Below are 18,612 nucleotides of genomic sequence, written 5' to 3'. Positions count from 1 at the left end.
TCTGAATGTTGAGCTTTAAGCCAACTTTTTCACTCTCCTCTTTCACTTTCATCAAGAGGCTCTTCAGTTCTTCTTCACTTTCTGCCATTAAGGTGGTGTCGTCTGCATATCTGAGGTTATCGATATTTCTCCTATCAATCTTGATTCCAGCTTGAGCTCCACCCAGCAATACAAACTGAGTTGATTTAAAGAAAAAGATGAAGTAAAAAAGCCAAAAGGTAAAAAAAAAAAAAAAAAGATTAAGTAAATAAACCAACAGATTATGCCAAAATGGCAACCATAAGTCTAGGTGATTATTTACCTTAGTAAATAGTCTAATTTGTTCTGTTTCAAAGATCTGTTCTTAACTACATGTAACCACCTCCAGCCCAGCTATCATCAGATGTCACATATTAATTCAGTTATTCACTCAACAAGCACACCACAGTGAAGCTCAGCTGGTAAAGAATCCACCTGCAATGCAGGAGACCTCAGTTCGATTCCTGGATTGGGAAGATCTTTATTTCCAAAATCCATCTATTGAACACTTAAAACCCATTTGAAAAAGCAATTGTTCTGTGGGCTTTCACTGCATCCCTTCAAGAGATGTCCTTTTTATTTGGGGTCAGTTTCCAGTTGCATCTCCATCACACACTGGCTGGGCCTTCCTACCCAGGCAGCCAAGGCCCGTTGGACACACTCACTTTTCTGTGCCTGCTCATGACTCCGCCTTCCCCCAGCTCTTACCTGCTCAGCTGAACAGTGGAGGGTGATGGGGGCCATGGAGGGCCCAGAGGTACCTTCCTCAGGGCAGGAGAGGCAGGAGAGCAGAAGAGAAGGGGGCCAACCATCCTCTCTCTGCTGACTCTGTGGAAAGTCAGCTCCTGGGCCCCTGGGACAAGTGGCAGCCCTCTGCCAGGTCCTGGGGTCAGAAACAATTCTCCCTGTAAAGTGGCCCCCTCCTGGGGCCCAGGGCTCAGAAGGGACTGCGTGCCATCCAGGAGACCCATCAAGAAACATTGGCCCTTGATCCTGCAGTTCCCCCAGGGCCCAGGGAAATCCTGGATTCTCCCAGAAGCCTTCAAGGCCAAGCAAGCAGTGTTCTCTACCCCCTCCCTGTCTCCGCTCCCTTCCCAGCACCAAGGAAGCAAAATGCCCAGCCAGCCAGCCTGCCTGCCCTGGGTGTCCTCGGATCCTTTGCAGCGAGTGGGCTGCAAAGAGTGCTGGGTGTAGGCATCAGTCCATCTTCCCTTTCTCTCTGTCTGGGCCTGCTCCTCGTATCTCCTGGTATATAATCAACTCCCCCCAACCGCATGGTATAAGACAACAACCATTTTATTGAGCTAACTGAGTCTGTCATAGGAACTTGCATAAGACACAACAGGATGGCTCGTCCCAGTTGCATGACATCTGCAGCCTCAGCTTCAAGGAAAAGCACCTAAGAGTTAGCGTCATCCAGAGGCTTCTTTACAAGTCTGGTGCCTGGGCTGGCGTGATTTAGACTCCAGACACAGCCAGGCCTGTTGCCAGACGGCAAGGACACCCGGCCTCCTCATGCAGCTTGGGCTTCCCCCCAGCATGGCGGCCGCAGGAGGCAGGGCTCAGGGCTGCAAGCACGAGGGGTCCAGGGGATGGAAGCCGAGTTGCTTTTCATGACCCAGCCAGGAAGGCACAGAGGCACTTCCACAGGTGGGAGCACTCAGAAGCTCACCCAGTCACAGGAGAATGGCCATGTTCAGGCCTGCACCGAAGCTCACAGAGCAGCAGTCCCCAATCTTTCTGGCACCAGGGGACAGTTTTGTGGAAGACAGCTTTCCCACGAACGGCGTAGGAGGATGGTTTCAGGATGACTTGAGCGCATGACATTTATTGGGCACTTTATTTCTATTAATATTACATCAGCTCTGCCTCAGATCATCAGGCAGTAGATTTCAGAGGTCGGGGGCCCCTGTCATATACCATTTTATCCAAGAGTCCGGGCTTCTGCAGAGAGAGGGATAGGGCTGACCGGTCCTTGAGAAGGGGGCTCTGGGGTTTGGCTCCAGGTTTTGGTCCCATTTGTGTATTAACAGGTTTTATCCAAGCACAGTGTCACGCTTGCCTCCGTCAGGGGAGGGGGTTTTGGGTGAGACAGGGAGGCATTAAATCACACGGAATCCCACAGGGAGAAAGACACTGCCTTTCAGCCATTTTCATTAAGAGGAGAAAGTTTCTGTTTGGTGATAGTAAGCCCTTAACACACCTCTAACACTTGCAAATCTCCCTTTAGGAAAAAAAAAAAAAAAGAGGGCACGCCCTGGCTTGGAGCTTACAAGGACTTCTCAGCATCATTTTACGTTTGTTTTCCTGGGTTACCTTCTGGGTATGGCAAGCGACAATGTTTCTCCATTTCAGCTGGAGTTGTAAAGTTCTGTGTTTTTTTACGGTTTTATTTACTTGTTTATTTTTGACATGTACACCTATATTTTTATTTTTGGCTGTGCTGGGTCTCATCGGCGCACGCAGGCTTTCTCTAACCGCGAGAGAGGGGCTCCTCTCTAGTTGCGGTGCGCGGGCTTGTGTTGGCTTCTCTTGCTGCAAAGCACGGGCTCTACGCTCCCAGGCTTCCGCAGTCGCCGCTTGCTGGCTCTAGGGCATGGGGGCTTCAATCATTGTGGAGCACTGATCCAGTTGCTCCGCAGCACTTGGAATCTTCCTGGACCAGGGATCGAACCCGTGTCCCCTGCACTGGCAGGCAGATTCTTATCCACTGCACCACCAGGGAAGCCCTGGAGTTGTAAAGTTTTAAAATACAATCCTTTAAGTAACAAAGGGGTTGATGGAAACAAGTATCAGGTAAATGTCAGTTGAGATCGTACAGTTAGAATCACGCGGTGGCGACCCGCAGACGTGTGCGGCAGCGGCTCTGGAGTGCCTGAGTGTCTGAGGTTCTGGCAGCGCTGCCTCAGGTCTCTTAAGGATCCTCCAACCTACGAGAAGGGAGGGCTTATGATCATAATGTCCACCCTGGTGTTGAAGGAACAGGATTTAGCATGTTCCATCTCTCTGCTCAAAACTCACAGCAAGTACAGGGCAGCACCAGGAGTCCTTCCCACCTCCCAAACCCAGGCTCTCCTTCTAGAAGCCCTGGATCTGGGGAGTCCAAGACTGACAACCCAGAGGGGATGTTTCAGGACCAACATCGGGAAGCTCTAGAGATGGAAACTGCCTGGGGCCAGACCAGAGGCAAAGGTGTGGGCACTGGGGCTCGGGGTCCAGAGAGACCACCCCTGAGGGGTGACCTGATCACTGGGCCCCAAGATAATCCCATGGGGGCAAGTCCTGAGGCTCTTTGGGTTCATCTGGTCAACCCCATGTGGGGGGCGTGCACATGTGTGTGTGTGTGTGTGTGTGTAGGCGAAGCAGAGGTCACAGCACACCTCCTAAGGGAAGCAATGGGGTTGAGATCGACACGGGTCTCAGTCTGGCTTTGCTGCACCCCGTAAGGATGGCACTGCTGGCCCCAGCCAGCCCCCACACCGGAAATATGGAAGACAGTCTAAAGCATGAGATCCTCTCACTTGCAGGGCCCGGGGTCTAAGGGCACCACAGCCAAAGACCCTCTGTCTCCAGATGTGCATGCCACAGGCCTCCTGGGCAAGGCTGGGCAGGCTGGAGTAAAAGTTGGCTCAGGAGGGGAGATATGTCACATTACTTTGGATGTGACCTCCGGGAAAGGAGGCCCCCCCTGCCCAGGAGCATCAAGGTGTGACCCACGTGGTGGTCAAGACCAGAGAGAGGCAGCCATGCCCTGTCCCACCTTATCCCAGTGGACACCCTGCGTTCTGTCCCTGTCAGCCCAGTTCACTTTTAAATGCAAGAGAGTGGGACTTCCCTGGTGACCCAGGGGTTAAGAATCCACCGCGCAATGTGGGGGGGCGTGGGTTCAATCCCTGGTTGGAAAAGTAAGATCCCACATGCTGTGGAGCGTCTAAGCCCGTTTGCCTCAACTACTGAGCCTACCCCCGCTCTGGAGCCCATGTTCCGCAGCTGGAATCCTCGTACCAAGACAGAAGATCCTGCGGGCTGCGTCCACAATCCTGTGCAGCCAAATAAACAAATATTTTTTAAAATTATAGATACAAGAGATTGGGAGGAAAGAAAGACTTGGAAATAAATGAACTATCTGCTATATTAAATAAAGAAATAAGTCCCTCCCCCCAAAAATATATAGTCCCTCTTATCTAACATCATATACAAAAAGGAACTCAAAATGGATCAAAGACTTAAATATAACACCTAAAACTATAAAACTGTTGGTAGAAAACATAGAGCAAAATCTTCAGGACATTGGATTTGGCAATGACTTCTTGGTTATAACACCAAAGGCATAGACAACAGAAGAAAAAATAGAAAAAAAAAAAAAAAGAGGGGTTATTATGGGATTATATGAAATCATTGATGTGAAACTCTTAAAAATTGGAAAGCACTATAGAATGTTAAGAATCTTCCATTCAAAAAAAAAAAAAAAAAAGACAAATTGGACTTCGAGAAAATTTTAAAATTTTGTGCAGCAAAATACACTGTCAACAGAATAGAAAGGCAATCCATAGAATAAGAGAAGATATCTGCAAATCCTATATCTGAAAAGATATACAGAACTCATAAACTAAATGGCAAACAGCATGATGAAAAAAATGAGCAAGGGACTTGATAGAAATTTCCCCCAAAAGATGTGCAAATGGCTAGTGAGGACATGAAAAGATGCTCAACATCATTAACCAGCAGGGGAATGCAAATCAAAACAACAATGAGACGCCACCTAGCACCCATTAGATAGCTACTATCAAAGGGAAAAAACATAAAAATCAAATGTTGACAAGGATGTGGAGAAAGTGGAACCCTCGTATATTGTTGCTAAGAGTGTAAAATGGGGCAGCCACTATGGAAAACAGTATGGAGGTTCTTCAAAAACTCAAAACTACCACAGGATCTAGGAATTCTACTTCTGGGCATGTTCTCAAGTGAAAGGAAGTAAAAGCAGGGTCTTGAAGCGCTATCATAGCAGCAATCACAAAAGCCAAAAAGGTGGAAGCAACCCAGGTGGCCCTGGGTGCTTGAGTGGACAACCAAAAGGGGAGCATCGTTCAGCCTTCTGAAGCAAGGGGACTCCGACACAGGCCGTGACATGGGCGAACCCCGAGGACACGCTGCTCCGTGAAATAAGCCGGACACTAAGGGACGAAGACTTTGTGGTTCTGCTTATAGGAGGTCATGGCAACCCACCGCAGTGTTCTTGTCTGGGAAATCCCATGGACAAAGGAACCTGGTGGACTACAATCCATGGGGTCACAAAGAGTCAGACACGACCTAGGACCAAACTAACAAGAGGAGTTAAGTCCATAGAGACAGATAAGAGAGCGGTGGGCTAGGGGAGGGGGATGGGGAGTTCATGTTTAACGGGGATAGAGTCGGGCTTCCCTGGAGGCTCGGGCGGTAAAGAGTTTGCCTACAATGCAGGAGACTTGGTTCAATCCCTGGGTCAGGAAGATCCCTTGGGGAAGGGAATGGCAACCCACTCCAGTATTCTTCCCTGGAGAATCACCTGGATGGAAAAGCCTAGCGGGCTACACCCCATGCGGTTGCAAAGAGTTGGATACGACTGAATGGCTAACACACACACAGGGGACAGAGTCTCAGCTGGGCAGAATGAGAGAGTTATAGGGGATGGATGGGTGCCATGGTTGCACAATATTATGAAGGTATTTAATGGCATTCAATACCTGAATGGCATTTAAGTTGACTTAAAACTCAACATTCAGAAAACTAAGATCATGGCATCCAGTCCCATCACTATATGGCAAATAGATGGGGCAACAATGGAAACAGTGAGAGACTTTATTGTGGGGGGCTCCAAAATCACTGCAGATGGTGACTGCAGCCATGAAATTAAAAGACATTTGCTCCTTGGAAGAAAAGCTATGACCAACCTAGACAGCAGAGACATTACTGAGAAAGGTCCGTCTAGTCAAGGCTATGGTTTTTCCAGTAGTCATGTATGGATGTGAGAGTTGGACTATAAAGAAAGCTGAGAGCCAGAGAATTGATGCTTTTGAACTGTGGTGTTGGAGAAGACTCTTGAGAGTCCCTTGGACTGCAAAGAGATCCAACCAGTCCTTCCTAAAGGAGATCAGTCCTGGGTGTTCATTGGAAGGACTGACGTTGAAGCTGAAACTCCAGTACTTTGGCCACCTCATGCGAAGGGTTGACTCATTGGAAAAGACCCTGATGCTGGGAGGGATTGAGGGCAGGAGAAGGGGACGACAGAGGATGAGACAGTTGGATGGCGTCACCGACTCGACAGACATGAGTTTGAGTAGGCTCCGGAAGTTGGTGATGGACGGGGAGGCCTGGCATGCTGCTGTCCACGGGGGCGCAGATTCGGACATGACTGAGCGACTGAACCAAACTGAATGCCATTCAAGCTGGTACACTTAAAATGGCTAAGATGACAGATTTATGTTTTGGGGGGAGTTGTGGGGTTTTTTTGTTTTGGTTTTTGCTAATGCAGCCTGGAGTCTTTATTTTTTTTAATTTATTTTTAATTGGAGGATAATTGCTTTACAGTGTTGTGTTGATTTCTGCTATACCACAAAGTAAATATGCGTATATGAATCTCCCTCCTACCTGTTCCGTCCCACCCACGCGGTCATCACAGGGCACCCAGCTGAGCTCCCTGTGATATCCAGCAGGTTCCCACCAGCTATCTGCTCCCACCGTAGTGTATATATGTCAACGCTACTCTCTTCATTCACCCTAACCGCTCCTTCTCCTGCTGTATCCACAAGTCTGTTCTCTATTCTTGCCCTACATGAAGTCAGAAAGAGAAAAACAAGTATTGTGTATTAACACTTATGTATGAATCTAGATTTATGTTTTGTTTTCCACAATTAAAAAGAAAGAGGAGTGTGTACATGTCCATCCCAGACTCCCTAGCCATCCCTTCCCCACATCCTTCCTTCTTGGTGACCATCAGTTCATTATCTAAGTCTGTGAGCCTGTTTCTGTTTTGAAAATAAATTAGTTTGTACCATTTCCTTTTAGATTCCGAATACAAGGGATGTCATACGATATATGAATCCTGGTCTCCTGTCTACAGGGCAGAGTGTGGACTTGACTTGGGGGAGGGCAAGCAAATAATTACATAATTTATTAATCAGTTGATCAGTGGAAGAGTTACAAAGAGCTGCCAGTGTGGTAAATGCACGTTCCCCACCCAGACCCCTTCCCAGGATGACACCTTTATCCCCAAAGCTGCTGATGGCTCCGAGTCCCCCTGCTCCTTGACTTTCCCAGAAAGGAGGAACCACCACGCCTGTCTAAGCCTGTGAGGGTCTGCCACTGGCTACCAGGGAATTCCTCCACTTTTTTTTTTAAAGAAACATTTAGGATTCAAATGCTAAATCAAGAACAATTACAATTCATTTTCATTGAAGAACGACCCTGAGACCCTAGGACCCCTTGCCCCATCACGTTCTAGAACAGAGGAGTGCATCAGTGCAGGCTTCTGGGTGAGAGGTGGGTTTCCCGAGTTCCCTTTAGGAACCGGGCGAGCCAGCCCTCCTCCGAGAAGACCCCACCACGCCCAGATGCGGGCCTTTGTTCTGCCTGACAGCGACTCCTAACACCTAGCCAGAAAAATCATCCCATCAGCTCGAAGATAAAAAGGATTGAGACCTTAAGACTGTAATTAAGTCTCTTAGGAGAATAACAATGACGATAGGGAAGCGTGACTGTTTGTTGTACCCAGCACTTCACAAGCAGTGTGTCCTCGGTCCTGACACCGGGCCCCTGAGGCACAGGGAAGTCTCCTGGCTCGTCCAAGGTCACACAGGTGGAGGCACCGAGGCTCGCTTCGTGGCCACCTATTCTCAGCCCGGCCAGCCACATCCTTTCTCTGCTGTCCCCAGGCCCACCCTGACCGTGGAGACGGGGCCCCAGGACCCAGCCTCTCTGCCTCACCTACTCCCCGGCTCCAGGGTGAGGGTCCCACCCAGGCAGGAATACTCGGGTATTCCGAGCTCTTAGGACTGCGCCCCGCACACAGTAGGGATGCAACAGATAAGTTGGCAGAGTGAATGAATGAGTTTTCAACCCCCTCTTTGGAGAGGGCCAGTGTAGCCACTCTCAGCCTAGGTTAGAGGCTGGAAGGCCAAATGGGAGCTCAGTTCAACTGCAAGATTCTGCCAACCGCGGACAGGTTCTCACCCAGAAGCTGGATGAAGCTTTCCATGTTTGGCCGGGACAGACCTGGACCTGGGGGGCCACAGGGGACAGCTGGAGAAAAGGCCAAGGCTGGGCATGGGTCAGGGGTTCGCCCGCCCCCCCATCCCCACCCCAAGGAGGAGAAAGAATTACCCCTCCTACTTCCCCGAGGGCTGCAGCAACCAAGGCCCACAGACGGGGTGGCATCATTTAACAAGAATGTGTGGTCCTTCAGTCCTGGAGGCCGGAAGCCCGAGGTCGAGGTGTGGGCAGCTGAGCCCCTCTGAGGCTGACAGAGCCGGGGCCAGGCCTCTGCACGCCGACCGGGGGTCTCGGTGCCTTGCCATCTCCTTGCTTGGAGACGCATCACCTCAGCCCTCCTCCATCCACGGCTGTCTCTTTCCACAACCTTCCTTTTATAAGCACGCCAGTCATATAGAAGACTACAGCTCATACTAAGGACCTTATTTTAACTCAATTCCCTCTGCAAACACCCTGTTTGCAAACAAAGTGCATTCTATGTATGGAGGTTAAGACTCCAGTGTGTCTTCTTGCAGGGCACACCATTTAACCCATAACTTTGTCCATGTATTTTTGTCCTCCCTAGATCACAGGCATCAAAAATAATAATGTGATGTCTTAGCAACATAGGTACCATTAAGGAACCCCACAGCTGGTTTTTCCAGTAGTCATGTACAGATGTGAGAGTTGGACCATAAAGAAGGCTGAGCACTGAAAAACTGATGCTTTCGAACTGTGGTGTTGGAGAAGACTCTTGAGAGTCCCTCGAACATCAAGGATATCAAACCAGTCAATCCTAAAGGAAATCAGTCCTGAATGTTCATTGGAAGGACTGGTGTTGAAGCTGAAGCTTCAATACTTTGGCCACCTGATGAGAAGAGCCAACTCATTGGAAAAGACCCTGATGCTAAGAAAGATTGAAGGCAGGAGAAGGGGGCAACAGAGGACAAGATGGTTGGATGGCATTACCGACTCAATGGAAGTGAATTTGAGCAAACTCCAGGAGACAGTGAAGAACAGGGAAGCCTGCAGTCCACAGGGCGGAAAAGAGTGGGACACGACTTAACGACTGAACAAGAACAGCCCTGATGGCTTTTTGTGGGTCTTTTTGCCAACCAATTGGATATATTTTACGGGGGGGCGGGGAACCCAGATTCTTGGCCCATTAGGTCAGTACTCAGTTTTTTGTTTTTTTTATTGCTGTTGACATGACTGAGACCTCCTATGCCACGTCCTAGTAGAGACCAGTTGGATATATATATATAGTTGACTCAGAGCTCATGAGACAATCTGCTCCTTTGCGGTGACTGACACACTCTGGATGGTTCTAGTCTGTGTGATTTTATTCTAGTTCCTCTTATTAATATTAATTGATTTGTTTGGTTGTGCGGCTCTTAGTTGCAGCATTCAGGGTCTTTAGTTGCAGCATGCAAAGTCTTGGGATTTCCCAGGTGGCTCAATGGTAAAGACCCCGCCTGCCAAGCAGGAGAGGCAGATTCGATCCCTGGGTCGGGAGGATCCCCTGGAAAAGGAAACAGCAACCCCACTCCAGTATTCTTGCCTGGGAAATCCCATGGACGGAGGAACCTGGCAGGCTACAGGGCACGGGGTCACAGGGAGCAGGCCACGACTCAGAGACGGGGCACGCATGTGGGAACTCTTAGCTGCTGCATGCGGGATCTAGTTCCCCAACTAGGGACGGAACCCTGGCCCCCAGACTGGGAGCTCGGAGTCTTAACCACTGGACCACCAGGAAAGTCTCTCCAGTTCCTTCTAAGTCTCACTGGGGTTCATTATGTTGATTTCAAGACTGCTTGGTGAGAGGTTGAAAAGTCTGCTTGGGACAGTCTTATGACCAGCTCCGGGAGCCACACTCAGGCAAGTACAGAGCGGTCAGCCCGGTGACCAAGGTGAGGGGCACGGCTCTGGCTAGTCCCCGGGGAGGGGGGGTGGACAGAGTGCGAATTGGCCCCATCGGGAGAACCAGTTGCAAGAATCAGAGTCATCACTCTATGACACTCACACACACCCCCCACCCCAGGCTCCTGTCTTCAAGGCCACATTTGTGTGGACACAGCTGGCTAAAATTCGTCTCCTCCACCCCCAGCCCCAGGCCCAGCAAGGCAAGGCTCGGGGCCTCAAATAGACACGGGGAGACAGGGAGGGGGGAGTCACATATTGGCATCTCAAGGCAGGTTTTAATCGTTTGCAACACCTTCCCCAGTCACATTCATCAAGGCCAACGGGACTCTTTGTACACGTGGTGAACGTGTTCCATTTATTCTGTGTTTGGGTGTGCACAGCACATACGTCTCAGTGTAGGTCAGCACCTGTATAAAACTACAGTCAGATTCTGAAAGCAGCAGTAGCACAGAAACCGCAGATCCCCGTCACAGCAACAGAAACACTTCATGATATTTCAAAGAGTCAACGACACCTCTAAACGCTTCATGTTTGATTCGCTGGATATCTACACGTGGTCAAGGATGGCCAAGTTCTCCCCTTAAGACATCTGAGTTCCTGACAATCAGATCGGGATCTGAGACAAGGCGTCGTGCAATATGCAAGGCATCTGAAACAATCTGGTTTGTTACTATGTGAATACAGTAAATACAGAACAGCCATAAATTCCAGCCCCTGCTCCCCCCCAAACCTTCCCCCCTCCACCCCACCCCCACCCCCCGCAATCAGCACCCAGATCTCTGAGCATCGCTCAATACTCCCGGAGTCTAGGGCGTGTCTTAAAATTTTTTAAAAATTTTACTACCCGGTCTGAACAGCAGTGTGAGATGTAGGGTCCCGTCTTAAGTGGCTTCTTTCTTCTAGGCTTCAGTTTAAGAACAGTATTTTAAGTAGATGATTTGCATTTGAACAAAGAGTTTTAAAAAGGAATGTGAAAGACAAAAACGCCAATCAGATTTTCCAGTCTTGCTGTCTGTAGACTCCCATAAAGTTAATTCGGGAGATGGTTCAGAAACATCTTAGGAGAGTATTAAAGTCTTGAGGAAACATTCGGAGCATCTCTGGTAGCAAGCTAAGGTCATTTTGTATAAACTCGAAAAAGTCATTCATTAAAATTAAATGTTTGCCATCACCTCGGAACTTTTTTTAAACCTCACCGACCCTTGCCTCTTCCATCTTTGCTTCCAGGACAGGGGTTACATTTGTAAAATATATAAAGAAAAATATAAGGTTACTTGGTGACCATACAGTGGACTCTAACAGCTGTCTGCAAATATTTTCACGATGATTATCCTTACTAAAAGTAAATCGTGGGGTAAAGATAGCTCAAACGTGACAAGGTTCGAATGGGGCGCACCAAGGCTATCTGCAATCCTTTTTGGCTACATATGGAAAAAAAAAAAAAAAAAGCCACTTGGGATGGCAAAACTCTACACTCGGTCTGAGCTTTCTGCAGATTTTGCCAGATGAGCAGTTGAAGGGCTTTTGAGGTAGATATGAAATCCACTTAATCAGGAATGCAACGGACAGAAGCAGCACCTTCCTGCATGCAAACTGCCTTAAGTGTTTTTGGACAATTACAAGGACATGTCACCTAAATGAATAGCTAGTTCCAGCCCAAAGCTTCCCAAACACAGGGAAGTGTTTTTAAAAAGAAGATATATATATATATGCTATTACTTATCAGAAGTCTCCGCTACCACAAACTGTCTCTCACCCCTCCGGTTTTGGCGGTGGTTATAAATCCAATCTTGTCCATTCCCAGCCTCCCAGTGGTATATCAATTCCTCTCCATCAGGTTTTACAAAATCACTTTGTTTTTGCCTTTTCCCCAACGGCCACAAAGAAACAGTGGCTGTGGCCGGTCCAAAAAAGGAAAACAGGAGTTTATGAAGTTGCCCACGGATCTCCCCCATCTGGTAGACTGAGGAAGATTGACTGCAGCAAAGTTCAAAGGTCAAACATGGCAGATCTAAAAACGGAGTGGCCGCGGTGGTCTCGACAGCGCGCTTTCTGTCCCCGAAGTAAACCGATACGTCCCGATGAATATCTTCAGGGCAGAAAGGGAGTGGGGCACTGCAGGATGCTAGGAAGGGAGCCAAGCCTGGGAGCTTCCTTCACTGGCTTCCAAAGCCCCAGGAAACCTTTCCAGGCACAGAGATGCTCACTGCCAAACCACAGGGGACAGTGCAAAGCAGGGGTTGATATCGGAGGCTGACCTCACCGGTTTAATACAAGGAATAGCAGCAGCCACTTGTGACAACTTTCCAACGAGTTGAATAAACCCAGTGGGAGGGTCTCTACTGTTTTACCAGAAAAACTCAGGCTTTGGCAGGGGGTGCGGGGGGTGAGGGGGTGGGTGGGTTGCTTTTGTTCTTCCAGAAAAATACAAAACACATCCACAGAACCATAAATAATTTGGTGGCAATATATACACATTTAAATAATTAATTTAAATATCTTACATCTACTCTTGCATTCAACTGTCCATTCGAAGAAAGTGCACCAAGGAGACCCTCGGTACTCCCCTCCCCGGGGGGCGCTAAGGGTCACAGCCTGGGGAGAAAGTGGGTGACCTTCATGGTGGGGGACACCCGGTTCCCCTTCTTGGTCTTCCCGTTCTTACTCAGGGCGATGAACATGCCGGGGTACCGGTAGCACTCGTAGGCGTTGTAGTTGTTGGGGAGGAGGATCTCTTTGAACTTGCACTCGTCGGTGAAAAAAGGCTGGGTGGGGGGGAGGAGGAGCTGTGTCAGGGGGCCATCGCCGGCCAAGGGACCCCGGGGGCAGTGGTCAGGGACTCCTCTCTCTCCCAGCCCCTCCTTGGCTGGGAGGTCCCTCCTGGGAAGTCAGGGTATCCAGACTTTCACAGGGTGAGGAGAGGGACCCCGCCAGTCCCCAGCAACTGCTCCTCCAGGCACCTGCCCGGCACCTGGGAGCCAGAACAGCGCATCCTCAGTGTCCGCCTAAAGACTGCCGTCCTGCCCACGGGGACCCGCCCCGGGGGCTCCAGGCAACAGCTCCCGATGGCACCCTTGACCCGCTGGCAAGTGACCACTCAAGGATTGCGGGAGCGCTGGCCCTGTCTTGGGCCTGGGCCTCTGCTTTGGGCTGGCTGGGCATCCCAGGTGGCGCAGTGGTAAAGAATCCCCCTGCCAATGCAGGGGATGCAGGTTGGATCCCCGGGCTCAGGAAGATCCCCTGGAACTGGCAATGCACCCACCCACTCCAGGATTCTGGCCTGGGACATCCCATGGACAGTGGAGCCTGGCAGGCGACGGTCTGTGGGATCGCCAAAGAAATCCAACAGGACTGAGCGACTGAACAACAAGGGCGACCGGCCCTGCCTCAGGATGGGGGTTACTTTCAATCCCGCGACCCCCACCGCAGCTCCACGATCCTGGCGTCGGGCGGCCTGGAAGCGTCACGATGCTGCCCGGCTCGGCGGGGCCCACGGTACTCACCGAGCCGTAGAGCCTGCCCCGGCTGCTCATGGCCACGAAGAACCGGCTGGCTACCCCGAAAATGCTCACCACCCCGCGCTCCACCGGCGACAGCTCCAGCAGGCCTGGGGGCGGGGCGCGGGTCATTCCCGGGCGCCGGACCCTCGGCCCGAGCTTCCCACCTGGCCCCCTCCTCCGCCTGCGCCCCTTCAGGACCCCCACTTGTGGGGGTGGAGATGAGCGTAAGGTCGCCCCGCAAGGGCTCCCGGAGCCCCGCGGGCTCGGCCCCTGTCCCGGCCCCGCGCCGGCCGCGCCCAGTCCGGGACTGCAGGAGCCGGGTGGCCCCATGCGGCCCGAGTCCAGCCCCGACGTGGGCGCCCGAGCCGGCCCCCCGCGGGTTGCCGGTGGCTGGCGTGCTTCCGGTGCCCATGGGCGAAGGCGCTGGAATTCGGCACCCAGATCTCAGACTTCTGAGGGCGGGAGGCGGGCTCGGCCGCCGGGTTGCACAAAGCCAAGAGTGCTGGCGTACCCGGCGTCTCTACGCCGGAGGGGACTGGACACCGAGTCCGCTCTGGTTCCCAGAGCCCAAGAGCAGGTGCCGGCGAAACCTTCCTCTGCGGGCTGGAAGGGGCGGCCGCTGCCCCGGGCCCCGACCCTCCCCGTCCGGCCCGCCCCACTCACTGTCACTCGTGTCCGCGTGCACGCCGCCGATGCGGCCGTCGGAGAGCACCTGGAGGTGGAAGCCGATGCCCACGTTGCAGTACAGCCTCCGCAGCCGCTTGATGCCCAGCAAGTAATCGCCGGCGCCGCTCTGGACGGCAGCCTCCTTGGGCTGCGCGGCCACTGGCAGGCGCGCCAGCGAGCGAGCCACCAGGCTCTCCCAACGGCGCTCCAGCTCGGCCTCCAGCGTGCCGTTGGGGGCGGTGGGCGCGGCGGCGCCCCCTCGGCCGGCCCAGGGCGCCAGCACGGCCAGCAGCACCGCCGGGAGCAGCGCTGCCGCGGCCGCCCCGGGCCCCGCCATCCCCGCCCTCGGGCCGTGCGTCCGCGGGTGGGTCAGTGCGCCCGGGAAGCCGGCGGCGAGCTCGTCTGGGGCTCGGGGGGCTTGCGGGAGCGCACTGCCTGGGCCGGGGCAGGTAATGCCCGGCCGGGGGGGCGGCGGGAGGAAGCGGGAGGCGAGTGACGGGGCCCCCGGACGCCGCGAGCTACCTGGGCTGCATGGAGAGGCGGGCAGAGGTGGCAGGACGCACGGCTCGGGCTGGGACCCTGCGGAGCGGTGCGCGCCTCCCTGCGCGCTGGGCCCGCGGCCGCCGAGGCGCTATATATAGCCGATAGCCACCCCCCCCGCCCCCTTCTACTCCCGCAGGGGGCCGTTCGCGTTCGCCTGGGCGCCCGGGGCGCTGTGGCGCTCGCGGCGGCTGGTCTCAGGCCGCCTGCCAATCAGGGCTGGGGGAGGGAAGGCGGCCGGGGCCCAGCACCGCCGCGGCCACCTGGAGGGTCCTCGGCCCCCGCCCCTGCCCACGGACCTGGGGGTCCCGACCTGGCGTCTCCTCCGCTCTTGTCTTTCCGCCCAAGCTTGGCCTCTTGCACTTTGCCCCTGCCTGTCGGGTCTCCGTGGGTGCCCCTCTCGGCCGCAGCCCTCAGCCAGCACCCTCGGCTCGGAGAAGTCACTCCTGGCGCTTTGCCTTTCAGGGCTCCCCAGAACCTGTGCTCTGCTGGGACCCTGGGGGCCCACTTGGGAATGAGGGACGGGTAAGGGTCGTACACACCGGGAGGAAGGATCCAGCGCTATGGGTGGAGGGAGGCAAGGGCCAGGGGTTGGCCACCTGAGCGCTGGTGGCCAGGGATGGAGCTGTGGACACCAGGAGGAGGCATGCCTTGAGCAGGGGGCCAGGACGGGTGTCGCTGAGAGAAGACGGGGTGCACTGGTGCACCCCCAAGGCCACTGGCCCTGCACCCCCATACACACCTACTGCCACGCAAGGACAGGGGGCAGGGCCAGAGAGGACATCGCCGCCCCCCCCTTCCCTTTAATTCTGCAGCGGGAATATTGAGGAGCCAGAGACAGAACCCCCAACCCCACCCAGGCCTGGCTTTGGACAGGCTCCCTTCCCCCGCCTGCTGTCCCCACCCCCACCCCCACTGTGCCCATTATGGCCTGATGGGGCGGGGTCCAGCAAGATGCTGGCTCACCCAGGTGTGAAAACCCCTGTTCTCAGGAACACCTGAAGAGGCTGCGGCCACCTCCCAGCAGCCCCGCCCAGCCGCCGCAGCAGGGGGCCTGGAGTCACCTACTCCCAGCTGCCACCAGCGCCTGTGACAAGGTGCGTCATTCCGAGGCCATTGCAGCCTCCCCACCTCCACCCCATTCCTGCCCGAGGTGCCCGGACCAACCTCCGTGGCCTGCTGGGGCTCATTCGCACCACAGAGGGGACCTCGGGGGCTTGAGGCCTCCGGCTTGAGCCCAGAGACAGGGCTCCCAGGGCTCAGTGAGTGGCCCTGGCAGGACAGACCCCCAGTCTCCGGTTTCCTCAGGGAGGTTCCTTGCTCTCCTCTGGGCCTGTGGCCTGACCACCCAGTGGCTGCCCGGGCCAGGCCTTCCTGGGAGGCCAGGTGACAGCTCTAAGGCCAGATGTGCAGCTGCGTGGACCCTGGGCCCCCCTCCCGACAGGACACAGGACACCAGGATCTGCCCCAGCTCTGAGCCTCCCCGTCTAGGTGACCTGGGCAAGTCCTGCCACCCTTGGGCCCCAGAACCCTTACTTACAGAAGAGCTTGGAAGGTGGGCTCGTCTCTGGGTCCACGTGGGTACCTGCTCTTGGGGGGTGGGACCCAGGCCCTCCGAGCCCCCCCCCCAGCTCCTGGTAGGGTGTGCCCCTCTTCCCACAACCCCCATGGGGAGCTCCCTCCCTGGCTCCGCTCTTTGCTGGCGAGTTCAGCTCATATTGAACCTGGGTTTGATTCCTGGGTCGGGAAGATCCCCAGGAGGAGGAAATGGCAACCTACTCCAATGTATGTTCTTGCCTGGAGAATCCCATGGACAGAGGAGCCTGGCGGGCCACAGTCCATGGGGCAGCAAAGAGTCGGACACGAGTGAGTGACAAGTTACAAGAGGAGGATATAACAAGGTGGTCTTTCCGCTTGGCCCCGCCCTGCCCACCCCCCTCGCCCCTCGTCTCCCAGAGACTCCCCACCAACCGCGGTCCTCAGGATCTTCCTCCATCTCTCCAGCCTCTGGACTGCTCCCTGCTCAGGGCTGCCCTCAGATACTAGCCACTCCGAGATCTGCCATGACGCGCCCCTCCTCCGCCCAGCCCATCTGGTTGTGGTTTCTTCTCGGCCCTTAAGGGGCCTTCCTTTCCTTGCTGACTCCTCCTCTCCACTAGAAATAGGCCCTGATGCACCTGAAGAGGCTGGTCTACCAAGAGTCCTGTGGTCCCCACTTCAGGGTCCCATGGAGGGTCTGTCTCTCTTAGTCATGTGATGTTAGCCTTTCACTTCTGATCCTGCTCAGTTTCTCCATCTGTATAATGGGTATAGTGGGCAGGAGGAGAAGGGGATGACAGAGGACGAGATGGTTGGATGGCATCACCGACTCAAGGGACATGAGTTTGAGTAAGCTCCTGGAGTCGGTGAAGGACAGGGAAGCCTAGCGTGCTGCAGTCCATGGAGTTGCAAGAAGTTGTATATGACTGAGCGACTGAACGAAAACAACGTAATAGGCATAACAGTAACTCATTTCAGGGGTCGGCAACCTCTACAAGAGAGGGTGGGCTGTAGGGAAAGGATGAAAGCAGTCAGTCCTTCAAACCACCAGCTCTTGGGGCCCAGCTCACCGTCCATGTTCAGAATGTGTGAAATAATCACTCACATTTTTATCCTACGGGAGGCCCCACCTCGCGTCACCAACTGTGCCTGGAGGGAGAAAGTGTCAGACGGAACAAAAACTCAGAACTGAAACCGTCCAGTCCCGCCTACAGTCCTCTGGTGACCTTTTCTAACCTACAGAAGAATTGCGATGTCATGTCTTCTTGGTTTCTTCTCCTTTGTAAGAGTGACAGGGCTTCTCAGAATCCCCAGCCCCAGCTGTTAAGGACTTACTTGGCTTCATAGTAATAATAATAATAATAAAGTGCTGCATAAAGATTCAATTCCAGTCCTTAGGGTGGAGTGTCAGGGCCCAGCTTGGGGCAGGGCTCCCAGGCTGCAGACTTTGCAGACTTGCTCAAATGTTTGCTTGTTCAACTTCCTTTTCTTGATCTTGGTGAGAAGACCCTCACAATAGCCTCAAGGGGAATGTTAAGGCTGTCTACATGGGCTGCAATTGCTGGGAGAAATATCAACAACCTCAGATATGCAGATGATACCACTCTAAAGGTAGAAAGTGAAGAGGAACTAAAGAGACTGTTGATGAGGGGAAGAAGAGGAGAGTGAAAAAGCTGGCTTGAAAGTCAACACTCAAAAAGCGAAGATCATGGCATCTGGTCCCATCACTTCATGGCAAATAGAAGGGGAAAAAGTGCAAACAGTGACAGTTTTCATTTTCTTGGGCTCCAAAACCACTGCAGATGGTGACTGCAGCCATGAAATTAAAAGACACTTGCTCTTTGGAAGGAAAGCTATGACAAACCTAGACAGTACATTAAAAAGCAGAGACATGATTTTGCCAACAAAGGTCCGTCTAGTCAAAGCTGTGGTTTTTCCAGTAGTCATGTACCATTGTGGGAGTTGGACCATAAAGAAGACCAAGTGCCAAAAAATAGATGCTTTTGAACTGTGGTGCTGGAGAAGACTCTTGAGAGTCCCTCGGACTGCAAGGAGATCCAACCAGTCCATCCTAAAGGAAATCAGTCTTGAATATTCATTGGAAGGACTGATGCTGAAGCTGAAGCTCCAATAATTTGGCCACCTGATGCGAAGAACAGACTCATTGGAAAAGACTCTGATGCTGGGAAAGATTGAGGGC

General features: G+C 53.2%; 1 protein-coding gene across 1 annotated transcript; it reads right to left on the bottom strand.

Moving 5' to 3' along the window:
• Window positions 1-12,755: 12,755 nt before the first annotated feature.
• FGF4 (fibroblast growth factor 4) lies at window positions 12,756-14,670 on the bottom strand. Its single transcript, XM_043452727.1, has 3 exons — window positions 14,331-14,670; window positions 13,671-13,774; window positions 12,756-12,932 (listed from the first exon to the last, which is right to left on the bottom strand). Exons 1-3 carry the CDS (start codon window positions 14,668-14,670, stop codon window positions 12,756-12,758), a joined length of 621 nt encoding a protein of 206 aa, XP_043308662.1.
• Between the last annotated feature and the right edge of the window lie 3,942 nt (window positions 14,671-18,612).

Source organism: Cervus canadensis, chromosome 29 (assembly GCF_019320065.1).
Source record: "Cervus canadensis isolate Bull #8, Minnesota chromosome 29, ASM1932006v1, whole genome shotgun sequence".
Lineage (NCBI taxonomy): Eukaryota > Metazoa > Chordata > Mammalia > Artiodactyla > Cervidae > Cervus > Cervus canadensis.
This window is presented reverse-complemented; position numbering and strand designations above follow the sequence as displayed.

Excerpts from the sequence above, each read along its gene's own strand:
- FGF4 (XM_043452727.1), bottom strand. The coding sequence starts at position 14,670 with ATGGCGGGGCCCGGGGCGGCCGCGGCAGCGCTGCTCCCGGCGGTGCTG. Across the intron at positions 13,775-14,330 it reads GCACGCGGACACGAGTGACA|GCCTGCTGGAGCTGTCGCCG; the intron begins GTGAGTGGGGCG and ends CCCCGCCCCCAG. Across the intron at positions 12,933-13,670 it reads GGGGCAGGCTCTACGGCTCG|CCTTTTTTCACCGACGAGTG; the intron begins GTGAGTACCGTG and ends CCCCCCACCCAG.